The 23,948-nt window shown below is 42.3% G+C and overlaps 1 protein-coding gene across 3 annotated transcripts in view; it reads left to right on the plus strand.

The window, feature by feature from the left end:
* Positions 1 to 23,948, plus strand: part of CLDN10 (claudin 10) — a 102,226-nt gene that overhangs the window by 70,843 nt on the left and 7,435 nt on the right. For 2 of the 3 annotated variants that reach the window (XM_065901657.1, XM_065901658.1), the window contains exons 2-3: positions 16,810 to 16,971; positions 17,060 to 17,141. In XM_065901657.1, the coding sequence (XP_065757729.1) occupies positions 16,810 to 16,971; positions 17,060 to 17,141 (244 nt within the window). Of the gene's footprint in view, positions 1 to 9,106; positions 9,386 to 16,809; positions 16,972 to 17,059; positions 17,142 to 23,948 lie in introns of those variants that run through there. The other variant, XM_065901656.1, reaches the window with a different exon arrangement.

Raw genomic sequence — 23,948 nt, forward strand, 5'->3', positions numbered from 1 at the left:
ATCCTGGTCAAACACTTCTGGTTATAAAATCCATTCTCCTAAAACATAAAGATTAATATAGATTATGTAGGATTATTTTACTTTTTTATATTTGTTCTTATACTCAGTGGATAATAACTGAATACATGAACTACAAAGCATTGCCTTGCGTGCTCATAAAGTCACTTCAGTTGTGTCTGGACTCTTTGTGACCCTATGGACTGTAGCCTGCCAGGTGGGTTGCCATGGTCTCCTCCAGGGGATCTTCCCAACCCTGGGAAGAGCATGGCAACCCAATCCAGGGATCAAACCCCAAGTCTCTCTCTTATGTCACCTGCATTGGTAGGCTGGTTCTTTACCACTAGCACCACCTGGAACACCCTAATAAAAACAGAAGACAAATGACTGACTACAAAGGAGTGTAGACTCAAGATCTAACCTGGTTAAGCTGAAACTGCCCCCACCAGCTTCCAGAGCCAGTTACTACATCTCTCTGTGGTTCAGCATCTTCACAATGAGAATGAAAACAGGACCTACTCTGGGACTATTATTAACACGAGTGCAGTGTTTAGAATGTAGCACCTGGTACCTGAAAGGTACCCAAGAAGTTTATATTAGATAAAAACTGGAGAAAGTCTACATTTGGAAGAAAAAAAAGGCTCACAGTTATTTGCTTATGAGTATGTTTTTGCAAGAACTTTCATTTCTGACCCCTAAAGAATTCATTTTAAACTTCCACAGATTTTTCCCATGAAGTGAGCCAAATGGTAAACACAGGACTCCTGAGAGCTTGGGGTCAACTTCTCACCAGCTCTATTCTGAGGCCCAGGGAAGGGGGAAGCCTCTTCAACTGTAATAGGCACTAGAATGACACCCTTTCCACCCCTTACATGCAGCAGTATAGAAAGGTGAGGGCTGGGAAAACAACCCTCCACTTCGGCATACAGGTCTCCCATCTTCTCTTCTCAGTGCTGACTTACTCCCTCCCACACTCTTTCCCATCCACATTGGTCCCCCTTTCCTCCCATCCCCACCCCGAGGCTTCCCATCTCTTTTTCTCATCCTTTATCCTTATTTCTTGTTCCTTTCTCTTTGTATTTGTTCTCCTTCCACTTTGTATTTGTTACCTTTATTTTAGCTCAGCTGGTAAAGAATCCCCCTGCAATGCAGGGGACCCCAGTTCAATTCCTGAGTCAGGAAGATCCCCTGGAGAAAGGATAGGCTACCCACTCCAGCATTCTTGGGCTTATCTGGTGATTCAGAAGGTAAAGAATCTGCCTGCAATGCGGGAGACCTGGGTTCAATCCCTGGGTTGGGAAGGTTCCCTGGAGGTGGGCATGGCAACCCAATCCAGGATTATTCCCTGGAGAATCCCATGGACAGAGGAGCCTGGCGGGCTACAGTTCATGGGGTCGCAAAGAGTCGGACATGACTAACACTTTCACTTTAATTTTATCTTGTAGCTGTTCACTCCCTTTTACATTTAACTATTCTAGTTTTCCTTCTCATGTTCGTTGTACTTCCTTTTGCACACCCCCACCCCTCCCAGCTCCCCCCACAAAAAAAGACTAATCTCACTCTCACTTCCTGGTTTCTCTCCCTTGCTCTCAGCATCAACCCCTACCATGATGGCACCCTACTAAAGTCTTTCTGTGTTCTTACTAAGATTTGCAATACAGTTTATTCGTATTTGCTTGTTGCATGTCAGTCTAACTGATTAATCCCACTTTTATGGAAAATGCAACTTTATAACTTTAAAGAGAGGTAGGGAAATGAAAGAGCATGAGTGAACTGGAATAGTACCCATTTTTCTTAATATTTACCATGTTCCAGATCCTTCATGTACATTGTCTCCAATCCTCACAAAAACTTTGAGCAAGCTATTATTTGTTCTCATTTTATAGTTGAAGAACAGATACAGAGCAATTGGGTGACCTGCCAAGGCCACACAGAGAGAATTTTATCCCACACCTTTACAGCTCCTTCATCTGTTCTCGGCCCAACATCACTGCTTCATAAGTGAATTGAACTACTTACTGCACTTTTTCCTTGTTAACTTTTATGCAACTTAAAGGTTAATTTCTACTTATTACAAAATATGTTCTATGTTCCTCTTCTGAACAATACATCCTTGAGCCTATCTTACACCCAATGTCCTGTATTCCCATTGCCCTGCATGTTTACTGCCCCTCTCCCCCTTTCCACTGGTAACCATAATTTTTTTTTCATTTTAATTATTTTTTAATACCAAAACCATTTTGCATTGGGGTATAGCCAATTAACGACATTGTAGAAGTTTCAGATGAACAAGGAAGGGACTCAGCCATATATATACATGTATCCGTTCTCCCCCAAACGCCCCTCTCATCTAGGCTGCCATGTAACATTAAGCAGAGCTCCGTGTGCTATACAATAGGTCTTTGTTGGCTATCCATTTTAAATATAGCAGTACATGTACATGACCTTCCCAAAGTCCTTAACTATCCCTTCCCCCCGGAACCATAAGTTCATGGTAACCACTGGTTTTGAGCTTTATCACACTTCTAATACACAACAAAAACAAAGAATTAAAAATAAACCTATTCTTAGAGACTTTTCAAACATTATACATTATCTTTACGTACCCCCATGTACACACTCATACACATGCACACTCTGTAAATATAGCAAAGTATATACACTACTATGTATGAAATAGAAAGCTAACTCAGGGCTCTGTGGTGACCTAAATGGAAAGGGAATCTAAAAGAGGGGATAAATGTGTATGTATAGCTGATCACTTTGCTGGACACTAGAAACTAACATGACATTGTAAAACAACTATACTCCAATAAAAAGGTTTTATTTAAAAAAAAAAAAAGTTCCCAGGGCAAGGATTTGGGACCAACTTCACGGGCATTGACCTGAGCAGTCACAAATGACCCTCACTTAGTTTAACACTCTGCTGTCACCATGATGAATTTTTTAATAATTTGTGAAAAAATAAACATAGCAAACTGAGTGTGTGTGTGTGCTCAGTCGAGTCCAACTATTTGCGACCCCACAGACTATAGCCCACCAGGTTCCTCTGTCTATGGGATTTCCCAGGCAAGAATATTGGGCTGCATTGCCATTACCTCTGCCAGGGGATCTTCCCAACCTAGGGATCGAACCTACATCTCTTGGGTCTCCTGCATTGGCAGGTGGATTCCTTACCACTGAGCTACCTGGGAAGCCCAAATATAGCAAAGCAGGGAGAATAATGTCAAGAAGTGAATAGAAAAGAAAGGGGCAAGGACACCAAGGGAAACCCTTGCCTGTTTTCTCTCCTTGTTGATTTTGTCTGTGATCAGTCATGTTCATTACAAGTCACAGGCTCAGAGATTTTTAGAGTTCAAAGTGGGCTTGGAGTCCGTACAAAATAACTTCATTTTTCAAATGAGGAAGCTGCAACTCAGAGAAATGAAGTGATTTGCCCCAAACACACAGATTTACTTTCTGCTCTACCTGGGTTTGGGCTTCCCAGGTAGCTCAGATAAGAATCTGCCTGCAATGCGGGAGACCCAAGTGGAACCTGGGTCTGCTGCATTGCAGGCAGCGGTTGGGAAGATCCTCTGGAGAAGAATTGGCAACCCACTCCAGTATTCTTGCCTGGAGAATCCCATGGACAGTGAAGCCTAGTGAGCTACAGCACAAGGGGTTACAAAGAGTTGGACACAACTGAGCAACTGACACATACATACATACAGTCTGGGTCGGTTGGTTGAATTAATATCATAAGATGCTCATTGACCAGCAAGTCCTAGAAGTCCCAGCATCCCAGAGGGAGAGTCTTTCCAGACTGGAGGCATATTCACCAAGACAGCTATGAGCCATTGGCAACACTCTAGGTGCTCAAGAGGAATCTAGATTGTCTTAATACACCTCAGAAAGTCACGGAGCACAAGCTCATGTGCCCAATGCACAGTGAGGCCAAACAACATGGAAACGCCAGAGTTCGGAGCAGACAAAAGTTGATTTCAGGACAATACAAGGAGACCTATGGCTCCTGCCCTAAAAAGCTCCAAACTTTCTGAGGGGTTTCAGCAAAGCATTTTTAACAGCCGGGTGAGACGGGGAGAGCCACAGAGTAAGTGGTCATCTTGTGCAGTTCTCTGACTGATTGATTGATTGTGAGATAGGTAACAGGGCGGCTAATTTTAATCAATCCTTGGGTACCAGTAGGTCTGAGGGCTACATACCCAAGATTATCACAGAGTAAATTCCTTCTATTTGGTTGGTGGTTTTTAGCATCTGAAAAACTCAGGAAAGATGCATGAGATACCATTATCCAAGCAGCTTAGAGAGGAGCTACAGCAGAGGATGTGGGGGAAGGGTCCTGCTTGGTTACAAGAATTGGAAATTAGTGTTTCAAATGAACGTATGAAAGACAAGCTCTTAAGATATACGGCATTAACTTCTGATGCAGCTAGCCTCAGAGGGTACCAGATGTCAAAATAAACCTATGTTTCCTTATAATTTCCAAAAAAAAAATTTATATATATAGACACACTATATGATCAATGATGCAATAATAAGCATGAGTATTCATTCCTGTAACTACTCTCACGCAGTAGCTTTCACGCTAAGTAGATAACAAGTATCATAGAATTAGTATAAAGCATTAAGATAAACTAAGAGTGTTAGGGGAAATGAAGGGAAAAGAATACAGATATGCTATTTTACTATCTTAGTATCGGGGTTAATGTCTTCTTGAAGGTAGTGTAACAATATTTGGCTCCTGGGCAGTTGTTTTTTTTAAGTTAATACTGCATTTATCAGAACTTCAGTCCCTTCCCACCTGGTGAGCAGCATGTCCCCTCATTGGAATCTAAGAAGGAGCTAATGTATACTGAAACCAAATTTGATGCTTAGAAAATCCTTGAGCTGTTAAAAGGCACACCTGTGTTGTTTGGCAGGTGAGTTGAATCTCAAGTAAAGAATTTCTGCAAATCTCTAGTTCAGTCGGCTAAACTGGTTTCACTCCCATTGAACAAGTGTGGGGTGGGGGAATCCTCTATTTTTCCTTAACAACCATAATAATGCCAAATAAATAACTTCCAATGTTAAGTCTCAGCAGCTTAGTTCTCAAATGTGGAAAGGCTCACAATATATTTCAGGCCATTTAATGTCTTTATGTCAAAATTATTATAAATTAGTACTATTCATCTCAGAAAAGAAAAACAATGTTTATTTTTTTGGAAAGGACAAATTAATGTTAATTAAGACATTATTTTGAATAATTTGGAGAAGCAACTTTCTAACTGTATTCACTTTTATATTTAAATTAAGAATGGTTTGTTATGAGTAGTTACATAAAAAGCTCAGTAAACTGAATCCTAAAGAAAATAAGGAAGCATTTATCAGTTTACTCTGTAAACGGGTTTTCAGATTAACTGCGAAGGTTATTTGGGACTCTAGAATCTTAAAGTGAAATAGGTCATTTATCCATTACTTCCTTTAAAAAGACTCTCTTCAATCTGTTTTCCTTTTTTGGACATTCTTATGTTGGATGATGTGGTTTCTTCTGACTAAACTGGTTTTGAAAAGCTTAAGATATAAGACATCTCTAAATAAATTCTTGATTCACTACATAATATTCTTTAGGTGTTAAGGAAAGTTAACATTTTTCATCCTTCGGTCAGGCACTTGTGGGCTCTAAGATGTCACTCTTCATAGTTAATACACAGTACATGCCAGCGAAGAGAAGTCTGGGGCTGTGAAACCTCATACAACAGACAAAGGATAAAAGTAAAAGACAATTAGTCAAGTCCACAGGCATAACGACCCTAGTCTGTTTCAGCTGGCAAAGGAACTAATAGAGCTGCCACATGGGTCATAATTTATGGGTTGTTTGTGGTATTTTCAGCCCTTTTAAGTTGAAGCTGTGTGTTATGAATCTCTATAGTAAAAGAGTAATTCTTTTTTCAAAGTTTTCAACCAAGAAAGGAATATTCTTTTTCTCTATAACACAAATCATCCGGTTTGCTAAATCGACTGTTTATATACATGAATCTCAACTGATCAGAGCTGTGATGTCCAACCTGACGGTGCATTACAAGTTTTGGAAAAATCACCACCAGAGGCACCCCCAGAGATTCTGGCTTAAACAGTCGGGTGATGCAGCAGAGAGTCTTCCTTGGAGGTCCAAGTTAGAATTTAGAATTTGTTTCCTCTGAAAGCTATACTGTAATGATAGGTTTGTGGATATTTTAAGTACAGTATGCAAAACTACATTATCTGTTAAATAAATCTGTGGGGGCTAGTCTGAAACACCAAATTGTTCTTCACAGTTGTTTTTGTAAAATCATGTACCTTTGGTTCCAAATGATGGCATTCATAACCAATTTATTGATAAATTAGGAGCTGCATGAGTCTTTAAGGTCACAATACTGGACTTACTGTGTGTCAAAAGTAAGTCAGGGTCTTGCAAAAAAAGGATCAACAATTTTAGGGAGAAACTACCATGAGGAAGACACAAGAAAAGACACTCAAACAAGGCTAGGAAATAAAGTACAAAACCAGCATCTGTGCACACTTTAACTTTTGGAAAGTCCATAGGGAATGTCCTGGATTATGACTTTCTTGTGTTGTCTGGACAGTAAATTGGGTTGAAAGGAAGCAGATTCTTCAGAAAGAAATACAACATAGAGATAATGGTGTAAATATGCTGGAGGGCAAGAAACCAGAAAATAAAATCATTTTATTTTTTTATTTTTATTTTTCAATTATTTTTATTAGTTGGAGGCTAATTACTTCGCAACATTGCAGTGGGTTTTGTCATACATTGACATGAATCAGCCATGGAGTTACATGTATTCCCCATCCCGATCCCCCTTCCCACCTCCCCCCCCCAATAAAATCATTTTAAAATGGCAACTCATACAAAAGAATAGAGGACACCTTGTTGTCAATACTCAAAGGTAACTGAGGAGGTTAGGTAGGTGCTTCCCAAATTATTTTTAAGCTGGATCCCCCAGTAAACCCAAGATGACACAGCAGGACAAGCTGGCACCAAGAGGAGCATAGTAGTGGAACCATGTCTGCATTCCACCAGGTAAACTGTCTTTACCAGTATTCCCATTTACACAAGTGGTGAGATGGTCAAGCGCACACACACACACACACACACACACACACACACACTTCCCAAGAGCTGCTGCAGGGCCCAAAATTAGGACTTAACTTGTGTTTCCTCAGTGCAAATCATGGCAGTTGCATGGATGTTAAAGACAGACAGATTTGGACTCAACAGAAACAAAAGTTTGCTCAAAGGCGGTCAGTAGAAAACAAAACCAGAGCACACACCTTGCCATGCACTAAAAGTTCTGAAGGTTAGAGCGTGAACTGAATATTATCTCTAGAAATAAGATGATTGTGTTGAGTGTGGAGTGTCTCCATACAATCTCCAATGGTCCTTCCAAATCTGTTTGGATGTTTCTATAATTTAACCTTCTCTCTTCTCCAGAGACATCAAATCACTTCTAATTTCATTCTATATGCGTTTATTTTTTTTAAGTGACAAAGGGGAATTGAGAAATTCTTCACAATGAACCAAAGTGTCCCTGCATAAACATTGTGAAACAGGGTTGTTGTTGTTGTTAAGTCACTTAGTCATGTCTGACTCTCTGCAACCCCATGGACTGCAGCATGCCAGGCTTCCCTGTCCTTCATTATCTCCCTGAGTTTGCTCAAACTCACGTCCATTGAGTCAGTGATGCCATCCAACCATTTCATCCTCTGTGACCCCCTTCTCTTCTTGCCCTAGCTCTTTTCCAGCATCAGGGCCTTTTCCAATGAGTCGGCTCTTCGAATCACCAGTCCTTCCAATGAATATTCAGGGTTGATTTCCTTTAGGAAACAGGGTTAGCAACTAGCTTTATTATAGGACTGATTTAGAGGTTCATTCCAAGAACTTTGGACTTCCCAGGTGGCTCAGTGGTACAGAATTGGCCTGCCAGTGCAGGAGACACAGGTTCAATCCCTATTTTGGGAAGATTCCTTGGAGGAGGACATGCAATCCACTCCAGTATTCCTGCCTGGAAAATCCCATGGACAGAGGAAACTGGCTGGCCTACATGGGATTGCAAAGAGTCAGACACAAAAAAGCACCCTCGCACCAAGAAGTTTAAAGGGACAAATAATAAAGCCAGTCTTTGTTCTCTCATTTTCACCTAAATGTGTGACCTCTGGAGCCAAAAGTACACCCTGATCTTTAAGTTTACTTTCAGACAGCAATGAAGGAATGAGTTTATCCCTCAGTTAGATGCTAAAGGTGGAGCTGGTAAAAATAAATAAATAAAACAAGACGCGGAGAAGTCGAAACAGACCATCGTAGAAGAGATTCAGAAAGGGGAGCTGGAAGGAACCCACAGGAAAATGTCTTAAATGCATTTCCCACGTGTAGTGCATTGGTATCAGCAGGCCAGCGTTGTGACTGAAACAGTCACGATCAGGACGGTAAAGAAGGTCCCCTTGCAGCCTGGGCTCTGCACAGACCGCTGTCCTGAATTGAGGTCTGTGTCACCCACCTCCTTGCAGTGACCTTCCGCATGCCGCCGGGCCGAAAGGAACTGCAGAACTTCAGGGCAAGGCTGACTTCGAGCCCAGAGCTGCAGTGATCGCTCCTTGACAAGCCGAACTGGGTCACCCAAAAGGACATGGCACGAAAAGCTTTAGAGTTCAGCGGGCCAAGGGCTGCGTTAGCTGGCCGTGTCCTTTCCGGGCACACAAAAGCCTTTTTTTTTTTTTTTTCTCCTGCTCTGCTTTTACAAGACTCTCTGGACGCCAAGCTATTGCTAATGGGTAGGGCTGGGTAGGGGAAAGGGGGTGGATGCAGCAGGTCGTCCACATTCGGCTGCCAATTTGTTCAACAGGAGAGCCCCTCTCCACGGTGCCTCGGCCGCGAGATGCGCGAGCTGGGAGTGGGAAGCCGTAGGGACGCGCAGGGTCGCGTCGGGCCAGCAGGCTGGAGCGGAGCCCGGGTAGCAGCTCCGCGCGAGCCGTTCCTGCTCCCCGAGGGCGCGTCCCGGGTCCGCGCGCGCCCCCTAGCGCCGGGTCCGCGGGTGGGCGGGGCGAGGGGGCGGAGCCGCGGGGCCGGGCGCGCGGGGGTCGCCGTGCGGCCGCCGAGTGGGGAGCGCGAGAGCGAGCGCGGCGGCAGCGGGCGGCATGGCGAGCACGGCGTCGGAGATCATTGCCTTCATGGTCTCCATCTCCGGCTGGGTGCTGGTGTCCTCCACGCTGCCCACCGACTACTGGAAGGTGTCCACCATCGACGGCACGGTCATCACCACCGCCACCTATTGGGCCAACCTGTGGAAGACCTGCGTCACGGACTCCACGGGCGTCTCCAACTGCAAGGACTTTCCTTCCATGCTGGCGCTGGACGGTCTGCATCCCCTAACCCCCAGCCCCAACCCTCGCTCTCCACCCCCGCACCCGCCTGCTGGGCGCCCGCTGAGCGGGACCCGCCACCCCGGGCCGGACTCCTTCCCAAGCCCGGCCGCGCTTTCCCTCTCGGTCCCTTGGAGGAGCCGGGGAAGAGTCCCCGGTGCCCGTGGCCCGCCTTCCCCGGACGTCTGTCCCGAGGACAGGGGCGCCTGTCTGAGCCCCGATCCCCGGGGCGGGGGAACGGGGACGCGCAGAACCGACCTGGGTGGGGTGGGTTCCTCTCAGGCGACTGGGATGGAGGGAAGCAGGTCTGCTGTCCTAGGAGTTGAGGACTGGGTTGTGGGACCCCGCCTCTCTTGAGGACTGCTGGGACAGAGAGTCACGGAGAGGGGTCTTGCCCTCTCCAGCCAGAAGGGCTGGATTCTGATTTAAACGGACTCGTCAAAGCGAAATCTGCTTGTTCTGAACTCCTTGTAGCCATTTCATTAGTGGTTTTAAAAGTGGTCTGGGGGGAAAGGAAACATATTGCAGGGGCACCCCCCCTCCAAAAAAGAAAAAGAAAAGAAAAACCGCTATGTATCTACAAATGAATCTGCTGGGCTTTAACTCTTGCTGTAAATTTTAGGAAAATAAATAGTTCTTGCTTGTGCCGCAGAGAGGAGCTGAATCCTGGCACCCAGAATCTTGTGCCGGGAAACTGACAAGTTCTGTGTGGCTCTCCTAAGTCTGCGTCTGCTGCCAGTTGTTCATGAGACAGTTTTCTAGGTTGTTCTTGTTAGCTGGGCTGTATAAGGTATTGTATTAGAGCAACAGGTGTTCACGAAGGAAACTGGCTATTTTTAGTTTCAACGGGAATGTCCACCCGGTGACACTGATTTCTCAAGTTCTAGGCTCCTTTCTCCCAGGATTTCACAGCACATCGTTCCTGGCAGAAACTTTAAGAGAGTCATTTACATGAGTTCTCGATTTGAGGTGTTTTCTTTTTCTTTTATTACCGCACAGCAAGTTTTTATTTGCGTAGCTGAGTAAATAACAGACAAAATTTAATTCCCCTGAGATGGTGATTGCCACGAAAAGCAAACTCTTGCTCAACGGAGGTATTTGGTGGAAACCCCTGCAGAAGGGAATAGGTATCTGGTTTTAGGTGAGTGACACCTGGGTCTGCCATCGTGGTGTGTAAAATAAGTAGCTGGGATGCCATTGATGGCCTGGAGTGACTGTTGAATTTCCTCTGCCCTGCAGATCACACATCCAGATAGATGTTTGAACAGACAGGCTCATTTCTGTGGTTTCCATTCAGGAATATGGATTGACAGTTGTTGTTCGAAACACGTCCGTTCTTCTCTTGTAACTGTCTTGTCCCTGAGAGGCTGCCAGGCAGGTGTGCGTCCTTCTATGGGACAGTTGGGGGACAGAGGAGGCAATAGAGAAATAAATACTTCATGAAAATGATTGGGTGGAGAATAGTGAAGCCCTCACCCCGTGTGTCTGAGGTGAGAATAGACATCATGGTCAAGATCTGGGGGCATGGGAACTTCGCTGGTGGTCCATGGGCCAAGACTCTGCGGTCCCGATGCAGGGTGCCCAGGTTTGATCTCTGGTCAGGGAACTAGAACCCCCATGTCGCAACTGAGACCTAGGGCACCCAAATAAGGGATTCCCAGGTGACCCAGTGGTAAAGAATCTGCTTGCCGGTGCAGGACAAGCAAGAGACATGGGTTCAATCCATGGGCCGGGAAGATCCCCTGGAGGAGGAAATGGCAACCCACTCCAGTATTCTTGCCGGTAAAAATCCCCTGGACAGAGGAGCTTGGCAGGCCACAGTCCCTGAGGTCGAAAAGAGTCGGACACGACTGAGCCACTGAACACACATACAGGCACACATATGAATAAATAAATATTTTTTTAGAAAGATCTGGGGGCCAGAGGGGTAGTGAGGAGGAAGAAGAGCATAGCTTTCAACCATCCAGCTCTAAAGAAGAGGCGTGACATTTGTATACAACTCAGCTCACAAAATGGCCTTCCACGTGTGCTCTTGTGTCTAGAAAATGACTTTAAAAAACATGAATGACATCACCGCTTGTTCTGCCTTGTTTAGAAGTTAATAACATAGCTTTCCAAGTTGGTACCTATAGAAATAACTCATTTTAACGACTGCATGAATACTGTTAAATAAACTGGTTTTTTTAGCGACTTACCCACTGTTGGACGTTGGGTGAAGCCTTCCTAGTTTTTTACTGTAGTTAGTGCTTTACTGAAAATCTTTCTGTTTGCTTCTTTGTGCACATGTGTGTTTCTGTAGTGTAACTACTGAGAAATAGTATTATCAGAGCAGTAGAATATTCATTTTATTAGTCAGCTTATACTGCCAGATTAATTCCACGTAGCATATGAGAATACCTGTTTCTCCGTATTCTCACCGCTAAGTTTCTCATCCGGTTTAGTGGGCAGCGCCTATCATGTTATTCTTTTAGTTGGCATTTCCCTGATTACTGTGACTTTGACCATTTATCATGTACTTATTGACCACTTTTTTTCCTCTTATGAGTTGCTTGTCTGTATCTTATGCCCATGGTTCTGTTGTTTCCTCTTGGTTTAAATGATTTGGTTTTTTTTTTTAGATGTCCCGGTCTTTGATTTGTTAGATATGTTGCAGTCTCAGCCCATTGCTTGTCTTTTAAATGTGGGTGTCTTTTCTCATATAAAACAGTGAAATGTATCCTATAATCCATCAGTCTCATCCTGCTGGCTCAGCTTCTGTGGCTTAAGAAGCCAGTGCCTATCCCAAAGTGATCATTTACTTTTCATTATCTCCCAGAATAATATTTGAAGGGGGGAGTTCGACCACGCAGCTACATTTCCCTGTAGAGAGAAGTCAGTTCCCCTCCACTTACAAGTGAACCTTCCCGGAACAAGCCCCTTTGCTTGTTGACGCTCTGCAGTGTACTTTCGGGGCGGCCACACGTGCTGGATGCTGGCCGTCAGTCGGGTCCTGCCCACCCCATGGTGCACTTGGACTTCTTGATATTGCATTTGAAGTAGAGGGAGAAAGCTGCGTTAGCAGGAGCTGTGGTGGCTACAGCCCTGAGTAAGCCAATCCTCCCCTTAACCCTGGCAGAAGAATCCAGGGGAGAGAGAAGGCTCACAGTTCTCCCCGTCTCCTCTTAGGTGGGAGAACGTGTCTCTTGGACACAGAGGATGGGGTCATTATTCTGAATTTCCTGTATAAGGTCAAAGCTGTGATTCCTCATTGTCAAGAGGTATTATTGTTATCCCAGTTTTCCCTGTAAGGAAAAAGCTAAATGTACAGATTGAATGTAATGCCATGTTAAAATTCCAGCTCTAATTTCTGCCTAGAATCAATCTTTGTGTTGGAGACGGGAAGCTTTGATGTGTTTCTTACCACTCACCAGACACTTAGTTCATATTATTCCTCCTGTGAAGTAAGTGCTGTTCTCCCTGGGTTTTGCAGATGCAAAAACAGGCTTGGAGAGATTAGGGAATGCAGTCAAGGATACACAGCAGGTAAAGAGAGGAACCGGGGCTGAAATCCAGAGTTTGTGTTGCCCCTCATACCATCCTTCTCGCAAAGGATCTGCTAAAAAGCACATGAAACTACTAGCTCAAGAAAAGCACATTCTTTTTTTTTCCCCTCCCTTCAATCAACAATTAGCAAGAGTGCTGCTAGGAAATTGTCTCCACCAAGTGGATATTTTTATTTCTGCTAGTTGGAAATGGAAAATAAGGTATGTGTGGAAAACATTTAACTTTTAAGGGACACCTTGAAGGTTTCCTCCAACGGAATTCATTAAAGTCATGGTATTTTACTAATTGAAAAACTCACGGTTGAACGAGCTGGTGATTTCTGTTTATTGCTAACCCATATTCCTTTTAAAGCACCACTTGAACTACAGCTGGGAAACATTTTAAGCTAGGCTTTAGTTGTGGGTTTTGTTTTTTTTCAGTTTATGCCATCTATTTTTGTTAGTGGGAATGTTTGTCATTTTTTCCAAGAAAGTTAACTATAAATTATACTTCAGAGAACTTCTGAGCAAATATGTTCATGCCTCAGCACTTTAATGTGTCAATTAGCTATTAACGGTGTCAGTAAATTACACCTGTCAAAAATAATAGCCTCCATGACTAGGTTTTTACCACCACTTCACTTGAGGGTGTTACTTATAAATTTTAACCTCCAGAACTGTTAAAAAGCAAGGTTGTAGAAGTCTGCTTTGCAAAAGATAAACTTTGAAAGAGTTTGTGGGAAGTCACCCAAGGCTTGAGTCTGTGGGTGTTTTAAGAACTGGTAGCCCCTAATTTACAGACCTCAAGCCTACCCACAACTGGGTTCCATTTATGGCTGGCAGTGAAGTTTATCCCAGGAACTCCAGACCCTGAAGTGCCTTCTTTTGTACATGTGCTGTGTATGCTTAATCGCTCAGTCATGTCCGACTCTTTGCGACCTCGTGGACTGTAGTCCTCCAGGCTCCACTGTCCGTGGGAATTTTCATGCAAGAATACTGGAGTGAGTTACCACTCCCATCTCCAGGGGATCTTCCCCACCCAGGGATCGAACCCCCATCTCTAACATTGTGGTCGGATTCTTTACCGTCTGAGCCACCAGGGAAACCCTTTATGCATGTGATGAGTTAGCAACTTATTGCTACTGTTCTCACGGTAGGCAGAATTACCTTCCCCTCCACATCAGGGTTCTGGTTGGTTCTGATGAAGGACTGACGTCATTAGAACCTGCTCTCTCTCCTCTCTCCTCTTGTGCCAAGAGGGCAGAGCCAGTCTTTCTGCAGGTATCAGAGCTGAGACAGGAGAACCGAGTGAGAAACTCAGAAAAAAATAATATGAGTAACGATTAAAGTTTAAAGCCTACTGTTATTTTACCCAGTCATATTAAGAGTTGAGTGTACCAGCCTGGGATTCTGACCACTGTGTACCATCTGGGAAAATGCATTTCATGTTCTGAGTGATCAGATTGTAGACTTAACTATTTGCATAGCTCGTGTGTTTTCTGTACATAGAGTCAATGAGATTACTAAGGTAAATGCAAATTATGGTGGATGATAAGATTTTCTAGAATAGCTTTTTTTTTTTTTTTTTTAACATATATTAATAAAGGTTATGGGCTTCCTAGGTGGCACTAGTGGTAAAGAATCAGCTTGCCAAAAAAAAAAAAAAAGAATCAACTTGCCAATACAGGAGATGCAAGAGACATGGGTTCAACCTCTGGGTCGGGAAGATCCTCTGGAGAAGGGAATGGCAACCCACTCCAGTATTCTTGCCTGGAGAATCTCATGGACAGAGGAATCTGGGGTCACAAAGAGCTGGACACGATTGAGCGACTATTACTACTATTAAGTCACACATACTTTCTTGTCTGCAGTAAGAATCAGCTAAAATATCTCAAAACCATAGATTGAAACAAATGTCAAAAAACTATTGAAACCACACTGTCCCAGTAGCTCTGGTGGTAAGTGATGAGCCAGGTGCGGTTATTCTGGAGGACTCTCTTTAACCTTGCAAGGAACTAACAGGCTCCTTCCCCCTGTGCTTCTCCGCTCCCTGGGTTCTGGCTGGGGGACTGGAGGATTGCAGCTTAAAATGGAGCTGAGTTAGTATCTGCAGCAAATACACAGATCGCCCTTGCAGCACTACTATTACTACCAAAATAAGCCTCCGTTATCCTGTTTTGCTAAAAATAAGTTTCTTTTACTGTTTGTTTGGGTTTTTTTTGACAGCCTCACCATCAGTAAAATTATTTTCTGTCTGGAAACAGTTCACACTATAAAATGGAAGATCATTGTCCTTGCTTTCTGCACTTGTGGTGGTGGTGGTGTTCAATTGCTAAGTCAGGTCTGACTTTGTGACCTCATGGCTTGCAGCATGCCAGGCTCCTCTGTCCTCCACTGTCTCCCAGTATTTGCTCAAATTCATGTATATTGAGTTGGTGATGCCTTCTAACCATCTCATCCTCTGTCGTCTCTTTCTCCTCCTCTTGCCTTTAATCTTTCCCATCGTTATGGTCTTTTCCAATGAGTCAGCTCTTCACATCAGGTGGCCAAAGCTTCAGCTTCAGCAATGGTCCTTCCAGTGAATGTTCAGGACTGATTTTTTGGGGACTTGACCGTGGTTTGCATTTGTAGAGGCCTAAATTTGTTCAATCAATTAGAACATCTTCTGGGTACTCTTTAAAATGGATCCTGGGGATAGGGATAAAACTTAAAATTTTATTTTTTGATCAAGAAACATGGCCTGGAGGCCACCTTCCAGCATTATTCCCTGAATATATGATTATTGTAGCCTTAGAATTAATATTTATGATTATCATAGGCTTTGCCTGAACACAGTAGGAAATGACTTGGTGTATCTTGGCACTTAGAAGTTTTTTCAAATAAAAAAGGTCAATCCCAAATGTAAACCTGATAGATACTGTGTTCATTTGTTTAACAAATATTTACTTACACTGGTGTGTCGTCACTATTTCAGATTGAAATTTAGCACTGTTTCAGGCTGAAATGAACATAATGACATTTTTTAAATGTATTCATTTAAATCCTATTAATTTAAAATTTGTTAGTGTCTGGACAAAAGCCAGGCTGAAGTTTACCATCATCCTGGCTGTGTAAATAAGAAGATATGACTAAGAAAATAAGTGGTGTAGGAGGAATGCTCAAAGAGACCAACAGAGCAAGCTTTTAGGATACTTGGAAAGTATCCATTTGTACGCAGTTAATTTCATAATTATAAAATATTCTTCTAGGAACTAACCAATGCTTATTTAAACCCAGTGTTATTGTATGTGCCCTGAAGAATTTTTAAAAGGTCATGAAAATACATCTTGATTTAGATTTCTCAAGGTTCATGATGATATTTCAGTTGGTCTCATTTATAATCTTTCACTAATATTAGAAGATGTGACTCTTTGGGAGCTCTGCTCAATTATAAAGTTTGCAGTGTCAAAATCATTAAAACATCTGTTTTAAAGGTCTGATGTGCAAAGGAATAAGAGGGTTGAGAGAGTGGCAGATGAGGTTTCTCAGGGTGAAAGGCAGTGGCATGTGGATTTTGTAGCCAGATCTGAATGGAATTCATTCCAGCCTCTTACTCACTCATCCCTGGCATATCATGTAGCTTTTGTGTGTCTCGGTTTCCTCAGCTGTGACTGTGGGAATAATAACACCTAGAGATGTAGCCTGAGGATCCTGCATATGCCAGACTGAAAAGTGTGCCATAGGGATTAACTTTCTTTCCATTCTTGCTTGTTTTAACATGTGTTTTAACCATTTTACAGTCTTTTTTTTTTTTCCCCCGGAAAACAGAAAGTCATTCAGGAGGACAATGTAAAATGTGAGTTTCTCTCTGGACAACCACATGTTTTATGCTAATGTGAATGCCTTACTTTAATTGCAGGTTACATCCAGGCGTGTAGAGGACTTATGATTGCCGCTGTCAGCCTGGGCTTTTTTGGTTCCATATTCGCCCTGATTGGCATGAAATGTACCAAAGTCGGAGGCTCAGATAAAGCCAAAGCTAAAATTGCTTGTTTGGCTGGGATTGTATTCATACTGTCAGGTAAATAGTAACTTTCTTCCAAACAAGGTGCTTTAGGATGTTCATGAAACACCAGGTATCATAGTACTTTCCTTCTGATGCTCTTTAGGGCTGTGTTCAATGACCGGGTGTTCCCTGTATGCAAACAAAATCACAACAGAATTCTTTGATCCCCTCTTCGTGGAGCAAAAGTAAGTACTCTTCTTAAGTCTGTGTGCTTGTGGCTTACAGGAAACAGGTTTAAAATCATCTTCTAAATTAAGATACCTAAATTTCCTCTATGGCTTATGAAACTGGGACATACTGATAGAGGCTATTTGATGACATCATTTAAGAGCAAACAGTGTAGGTGCTACATTGGCAAAAGATGCACTGAATCACTGCATTAGTGTTACAAATGTCTTGTAACATACTTGTCTGTAAATAGCTCAAGGCTTAGGATTTAGAATGCTAAATGTCATCTACTATACATTGTAAAGTGAAGTCACTCAGTTGTGTCCGACTCTTTGCGACCTCATGAACTGTAGCCTACCAGGATCCTCAGTCCATGGGATTTCCCAGGCAAGAATACTGGAGTGGGTTGCCATTTCCTTCTCCAGGGGATCTTCCTGACCCAGGGATTGAACCCGGGTCTCCCGCATTTTAGGCAGACGCTTTACCATCTGAGCTACCAGGGAAGCCATACATTGTAAAACTGAAGTCAAACTGGGGAAAAGTGAAAGAGAGGTGCAAGATGGGGAGGGAAGAAGGAGAAAGTGTGATAACTGAAAATTAAGAGCTTGCCTTGATTGTTGTCCATCCAAAATGATACTTGCCAGATTTTAGGCTGTGGGCCAGTTTCCATCACAGACATTGAGATGAAAACGAGGCTGTGATTCTGAAGATTATAAATGATTAAATGATAGTGAATAAAATATTATTTTTCATTTTTAATCAGCCTTTTACATTTGCTCTGTTGACTCTGGCCTTAACAAGTTATACCTAATAAACTGTACACGATGCAAGGTCTTTAAAAAAAATTCTCTAAGAGTGGCACAGACACCCAGATGTGACCAGTTTCAGCTGCGGGTGAATGCTTTGGCACTTACAGACCAGTTCTCTTGTTGCTGTTGGTTTTTAACTGTGGGCTGTTGCTTTTTATAGTTTCCCTAGGCTTATTTCTTTGCTTTGGAAAAAACCCACGGAATACCAAATTAGAAATCATAATAGATCAAACAGTTTGTCTTCCGTGAGAATATTCCCATAGATTCCTGTAGAAAACTGCTCGTGTATGCATGTGTACTGCTATCAACCAGGCTGGGGATTTTCTTTCAGTCTTTAGATAAAACACTATAGAATTTTAAAAGAGTAATTACTAAAATGTCTGATCAGGATCCATTACTGTTTTTCTGGTGGATTTAGGAATCTTTAGGAAATGATTTTTCTAGTAGTGTCTCTTAGTTCGTGCATAAATAGTAAATGCTTATATAATGAAAATAATAGCTAACACATGTTATGCCCTACCATTGACCAGAGCATTTCAAATATTATTTTATTTTATTATTTTACTCTTAACAATAGCCTCTAGTGGAAGAGAAGGAGACAAAAATTAGGAAAATCAATAAGCTGAAAATTGGATATCAACACAAAGTAAACTGATTCCGTAGGTCTTAAAGTATTTAATTTCTGAAGTGAGATTTTGATTTTGGCATATTCTAGGGGAGAGGACTTCCCAAGCTGGCCTTTCCTAGAGTTTAGTAATCAATGCCTCTGATGTAGTTTGTGCATGAACTCGGAGAGGAATCTGTTGGAGAACTGCTGCCAAAGGCAGGGGCAGCCCTAGGGGGGCTGGGGTGAGGACACCCCTCCAGGGGTGTTCTGATTATTTCCTTGGTGTCTTCATTGATGTTCATGAGAGTAAGTTCCTTGAGAACAGAAAACACTTATATATCATCTCTTATTTGCCTAGCACGATACCTGGTTAAGTGAAATTCTGATCTGCAGAGCTAGTCCTCTCGGGATTAGCAGAAAGGCCTTCTGTTATCTCAGCAGACTGAGGAAACCTCTGTGAGAATGGAGACAGAAGGCTGGCTCATCCTCCTCTCCCATCTGTATCATGCATTCATCTTCCTAGAGCAGCAGCTCTCCCTGCCGCCCTAGACGGCGCGGCTGTGGCACAGGGACGTGTGTGTTTAGTTAGCAGTGAGGAACAGGTGTTTGCCACATGCTCTCGTTTAAATCTCTGGTGACTTAATTCATGGCCTAATATATGGACTATCTTGGAAAATGTCTTGTGCATTTGAGAAGAATGTTTATGCTGTTGTTGGTTGGTGTTCTGTATATGTCTCTTAGATCTCATTAGTTTATTGTGTTAAGTCCTCTATTTCCTTATCTTCTTATTGGTTCTGTTAATTACTCTAAGATATTGAAATCTCCAACTGTTATAGTAGAACTGTTTATTCCTTTTTTCGATTCTGTCAGTTTTTGCTTCATAGATAACCTGTCATTATGTGCATAAATGTTTATGGTTGTTATATCTCCTGCTGTATTAAATCTTTCATTAATATAAAAAAAAATAAATTTCTGGTGAGCAAATACCTGCCCTAAGATGCATTGAAAAACAGTTTGGGCCGCAGAACCTGATTTTGTTGCTATTGTTTTTCTTAAGGATTCTTGTGGATTTCCAAGACTCACCTTGGTTGCTTACGTTAGACGCACAGGACTAAGCTCATCCGCAGAGTTCACACCACATTCCTACTCTGTGCAGGGAACTCAGGAGGTGCTTTATTGATGAGGGAACAAAATGAGCGGCTTCTGATGTATCATTGGGATGAAGATTGTGGCAGTTGCACTGCAAACAGTATCAGGCTTTGTGTTCAGTGGCTGATTATTTCTGAAACCCTTTCTTTCCCACAACTTATCTGGGAAGATTTTTCTTCCTGCCTACAATCATTTGATTGCAGTTGCAATCCTTAAAGAGTTTCACCTGGCTATGGTTGTGTTCTGCCATTTCCTCACTTTTTTTTTTCTTTTGTTTTGCTTCTTTGCTTTGATTCAAGTTGTGATTATGTTTTATGGCTCCAGGATGGACTCCTGCAAAGCCTTGAAAACTTTCTCAATGCTTCCCTTTGGGCTGTTTCAAACAAAATTCCTCCTTTTTATTAAAGCAATATCTACCAAATTAAAATAAAATCTATCCTCTTGCAAACTGATGGTCATAAGCACCCCGGAGTATGATTCACCCTGTCGTTTTGTTGAAATATACAGTATTCTCACCATCTGTTGTCCAAACCACTAACTTCCTGAGTGTCTTGCTTTGTTTGTTTCTTAAATAGATAGTTCCAAAGAAGAATTGATTGGCATAAAGAAACTTCTTTTCAAATCATGCAAAGTTAGAGCATTGAACCAATTTCCTTAATTGAGAAAACAGAACATCTGATCTTAGATTTATTCTCTTTTAGTCAGTGAGATTTATCATTAACATTTTGGCTCAGATATTCATGGTTTGGGTCTTATCATACTCAAGCCTTTTTAAGTTCAGAGTTTTTAAAACCATGGAGTTATTTACCTCTAGCACTCTTCATCCCTGGAATACAGTTAGTTTCTACTTTAAGTTTTACTAAGGTAAAATCTTTTCACTGTTGTGGTTATTTAGTAGTTAGAAATAAACAACTGTCTGCTTCCTGGTAAAGGCTCATTCCTGTTATCTGTCAAGTTAAATGCACAGCAGACAATTCAAGAAGTATGTTTCTAGATGAGACACATTTTCCCGGGTGAACTTGAAAGGACAATCGATCTCACTAGGTGGCCTTGCCAAGATATTTAACTTCTGTACTCTGACCTTATTATAATTTAATGAATTATGGATGTTTGTTTACTTAAGCTTGTTCCAACCATGAGGTTATTTGGAGAATGAATTAATACTGATAAGAGGTTCATAGAGTCTCAGGTAAGGGATTCCATAGCAGTGCCAGGTGTTAAGAACAAACCAGAATTTGACTGTTAAATATTAAGAAGGATTCACTTTGTTCTGTGGTAGGACTGACCACTTGAGATCATCAGAATTGCTCATCAGATTGCTTTTTTCATGCTGGCAGAACTTAATATACTTAGAAATCAAATGTTTGGCAGCTGTCGTTTTGTTTTCACTGACCAGTATACGAAGCCACGATTTCTTCCAGTTTGCCATGCTTCCCAGGGACTCAGCTTTTACCACCACCAGCCCTTCCCCTCTCCTTTTCACATCCCGGCCCACCTGTGTATCCTGCAGGAATTGCATTCGGGGTGAGGTGCCCACCAGGGTGCCTCCTTTGCTCCTGGTGCTTCTGTTCCAATCCCACTGGGCAGGGGCACTTGCCTGTTGGTCCATCTTCCAAACAAGACCAGGAGTATCTTGAAGCAAAGACCACATCTTGCTGATTTGGGCATCTCTTGTAACTAGTCCATGCTCTCTGATGTTTACAGCAAGGATGGTTAGTAAGCAGTGGTGTATAGCTGTCTGTCTGTCTGTCTGCATCTCTCTTAGGGTGGAAAGACTGAGCATACTTGGGGAGATTTGGTTAAAGGGATGGGGGAGGGGAGACCTCAAGAATGAGGACCCTGGATCCAGGCTGCCTGGGAGAGAACCCCAGCTCTGCCATCTTTTAGTGGTGTAGCCTTGAAGAAATCACTTGTCCTATCTTGTGTCCTGTGTTCCTCATCTGTAAAATGGGAAGAATGAGAACTACGAGTTTATCGTGAGGATTAATGAGATAGTACATTTCAGCTGTTTAGACTGGTGCCTAGAGTAGGCACTCAGTGAACGATATTCTTTTAAATGGGACTGACCCTTAAACAGAGGCTATTACGTAGCAGTTCATTTATTTTACATTTCCTAAATTTGAGAATTCTCCACGAAGTTTCCATATGTAAGTAGATGCTTATTTAAATTATCCCTTTCTACTCTAGCCATGATTTGGGAGGTGCCTGCCACTATATCATGGCTCTTTGGGACACCTTGGGTAGGAAATTTTGTGGTGTCTTGCAGATCACTGAGTAAGCTGTTAACTAACATGAATTGCATAAGGGAGAGGAGAATGCAGCAGCCTTGGGAGATACATGGATTGGTGGGCACTAAACAGCCTGCTTCCGGTACCTGGGACCCCAAAAGAATGCAGGGTATTTGGGGGAAAGGTGTGCTTGTAGATAATGCCTGTAGAATGCTTGTTCACATAAAATCCATCCATGTGATGATACAGGACTTGGATTATATAAGTGTTAGTTGCTCAGTCATGTCCAACTCTTTGTGACCCCATGGACTGGGGCTTGCCAGGCTGTTCTGTACATGGAATTCTCCAGGCAAGAGTACTGGAGTGGATTGCCATTTCCTCCTCCAAGGATTATATAAGCCTTTGAGTTAAGTTTCTTTTTGATGGTAATGTTTAAAAGATCAGTATACCAATGGAATTCAATTTTTAAAAGTTAGCATTGATAATATATGGATGTACTTCCTAAACTTGGAACTTTTAAAACATAAGGAATAGGACAGTATGTTTGGAAAAAATGTCCATCCTTGAGGTCAAAAGACTTGGCTTCTAGCTCTGCAACCTCTAGCAAGCTCACTTTTCTCTGGGGATCTTAAAAGGATGAGGTTTTTTTCTTTTGTTAAACAGTTTGGTTTTGTTTACGGAGGAGCTGCAGTTTCTTTTTTCAAATCCAGCAAGCCCTGATTTTAATTACTACCCTCACCTCTTTTTGTGCTGGGTGAAAAGACAGCCAGAGGGAATTCTGAAAAAAAATTCCATACCCTAGAGCCACTGAGAAGGCAATGAGCCGGGGAAAGAGGGAAAACTCACATCTTTCTGAAATGACAAGCCCAAAACATTGCACTGATTGTATCTTTTCATATTGATCCCATCTTTTCCTTAGCTAAGGTAAAAAGGGAGAAAGAGTGATGGCTAAGAGCTTGGCATTGGCTTATGGTATCCTTTGCTATGCAGAAACTTTTAACTAAGCCCCATTTGTTTATTTTTGTTTTTATTTTATTACTCTGGGAGGTGGGTCAAAAAGATTGAGATTAACTGATTGACTTTGCTTTACAGCAGAAACGAACACAACATTATAAAGCAACTATGTGTGTTAGCGGCTCAGTCGTGTCTGACTCTCTGCGACCCTGTGGACTGTAGCTCACCAGGCTCTTAAAGCAACTATACTCCAGTAAACATTAATTTTTTAAAAAAAGAGCTCAAGGGTTGGAATCAGTTATTGGTTCTAAATCCTGGTTCTACTGTTTACTTAGCTGAGGTATGGGGAGGCAAGTAGTTTAATCTCACCCAGGTTCAGTTTGCTCTGACGGTAGGAAGAACTGTCTCTTAGAATTGAAGATCAAATATGATAATACATGCCAAAATACTTAAAAAACAAAATCCTGGTACAGTGATCTGACAGTAGCTGTTGTTATGGTGGACTCTTAGTTGAATCACATCTATACGGATTTGGGAGAACATGTAATGTTTATTTTGCAAACACATGTTCTTCTGCTTCTGTTGTTAGGCGTCATTGTCCTTTAATTATTTGTTTAATGTCTGACCATCTCCTCTAGACTGTAAGATCCTTGAGAACAGCGCCGTGTTCTCTCATTCACCCTGAAACACATGATTCGAACAATATCTAGCTTGTCACTTCTCTGATGGTGTCACCTGCCATCAGAGGTAGGTGACAGGGTAGATGGGATACATGCGCTCCCTATAGATGGCAGATCAAATGATAACAGGGGTTGGGTGCAAGAAAGAGATAAAGAGGTAAAAATAAGAGGTGTTCCTCAATTCGTTCCCTAAGGATTACTGTGCATGTTACTAGGCTAAAATAGGAGGTAAATATGAAATGCATAAGAATTTAGACCACTGAGCGTGGTTTCTAGCCCAGGCGCTATCATTAGGAAATGAACAGTAGTCTGGAGCCCTAGCACAGCCAGGTGAATAAGAATTAACTTCATCTAGTAATTCTAGGTGTATTTTAATGCTGTAGATCATTATGGTTCT

The sequence above is a fragment of the Muntiacus reevesi genome, chromosome 11 (genome assembly GCF_963930625.1).
Source record: "Muntiacus reevesi chromosome 11, mMunRee1.1, whole genome shotgun sequence".
NCBI classification, from domain to species: domain Eukaryota; kingdom Metazoa; phylum Chordata; class Mammalia; order Artiodactyla; family Cervidae; genus Muntiacus; species Muntiacus reevesi.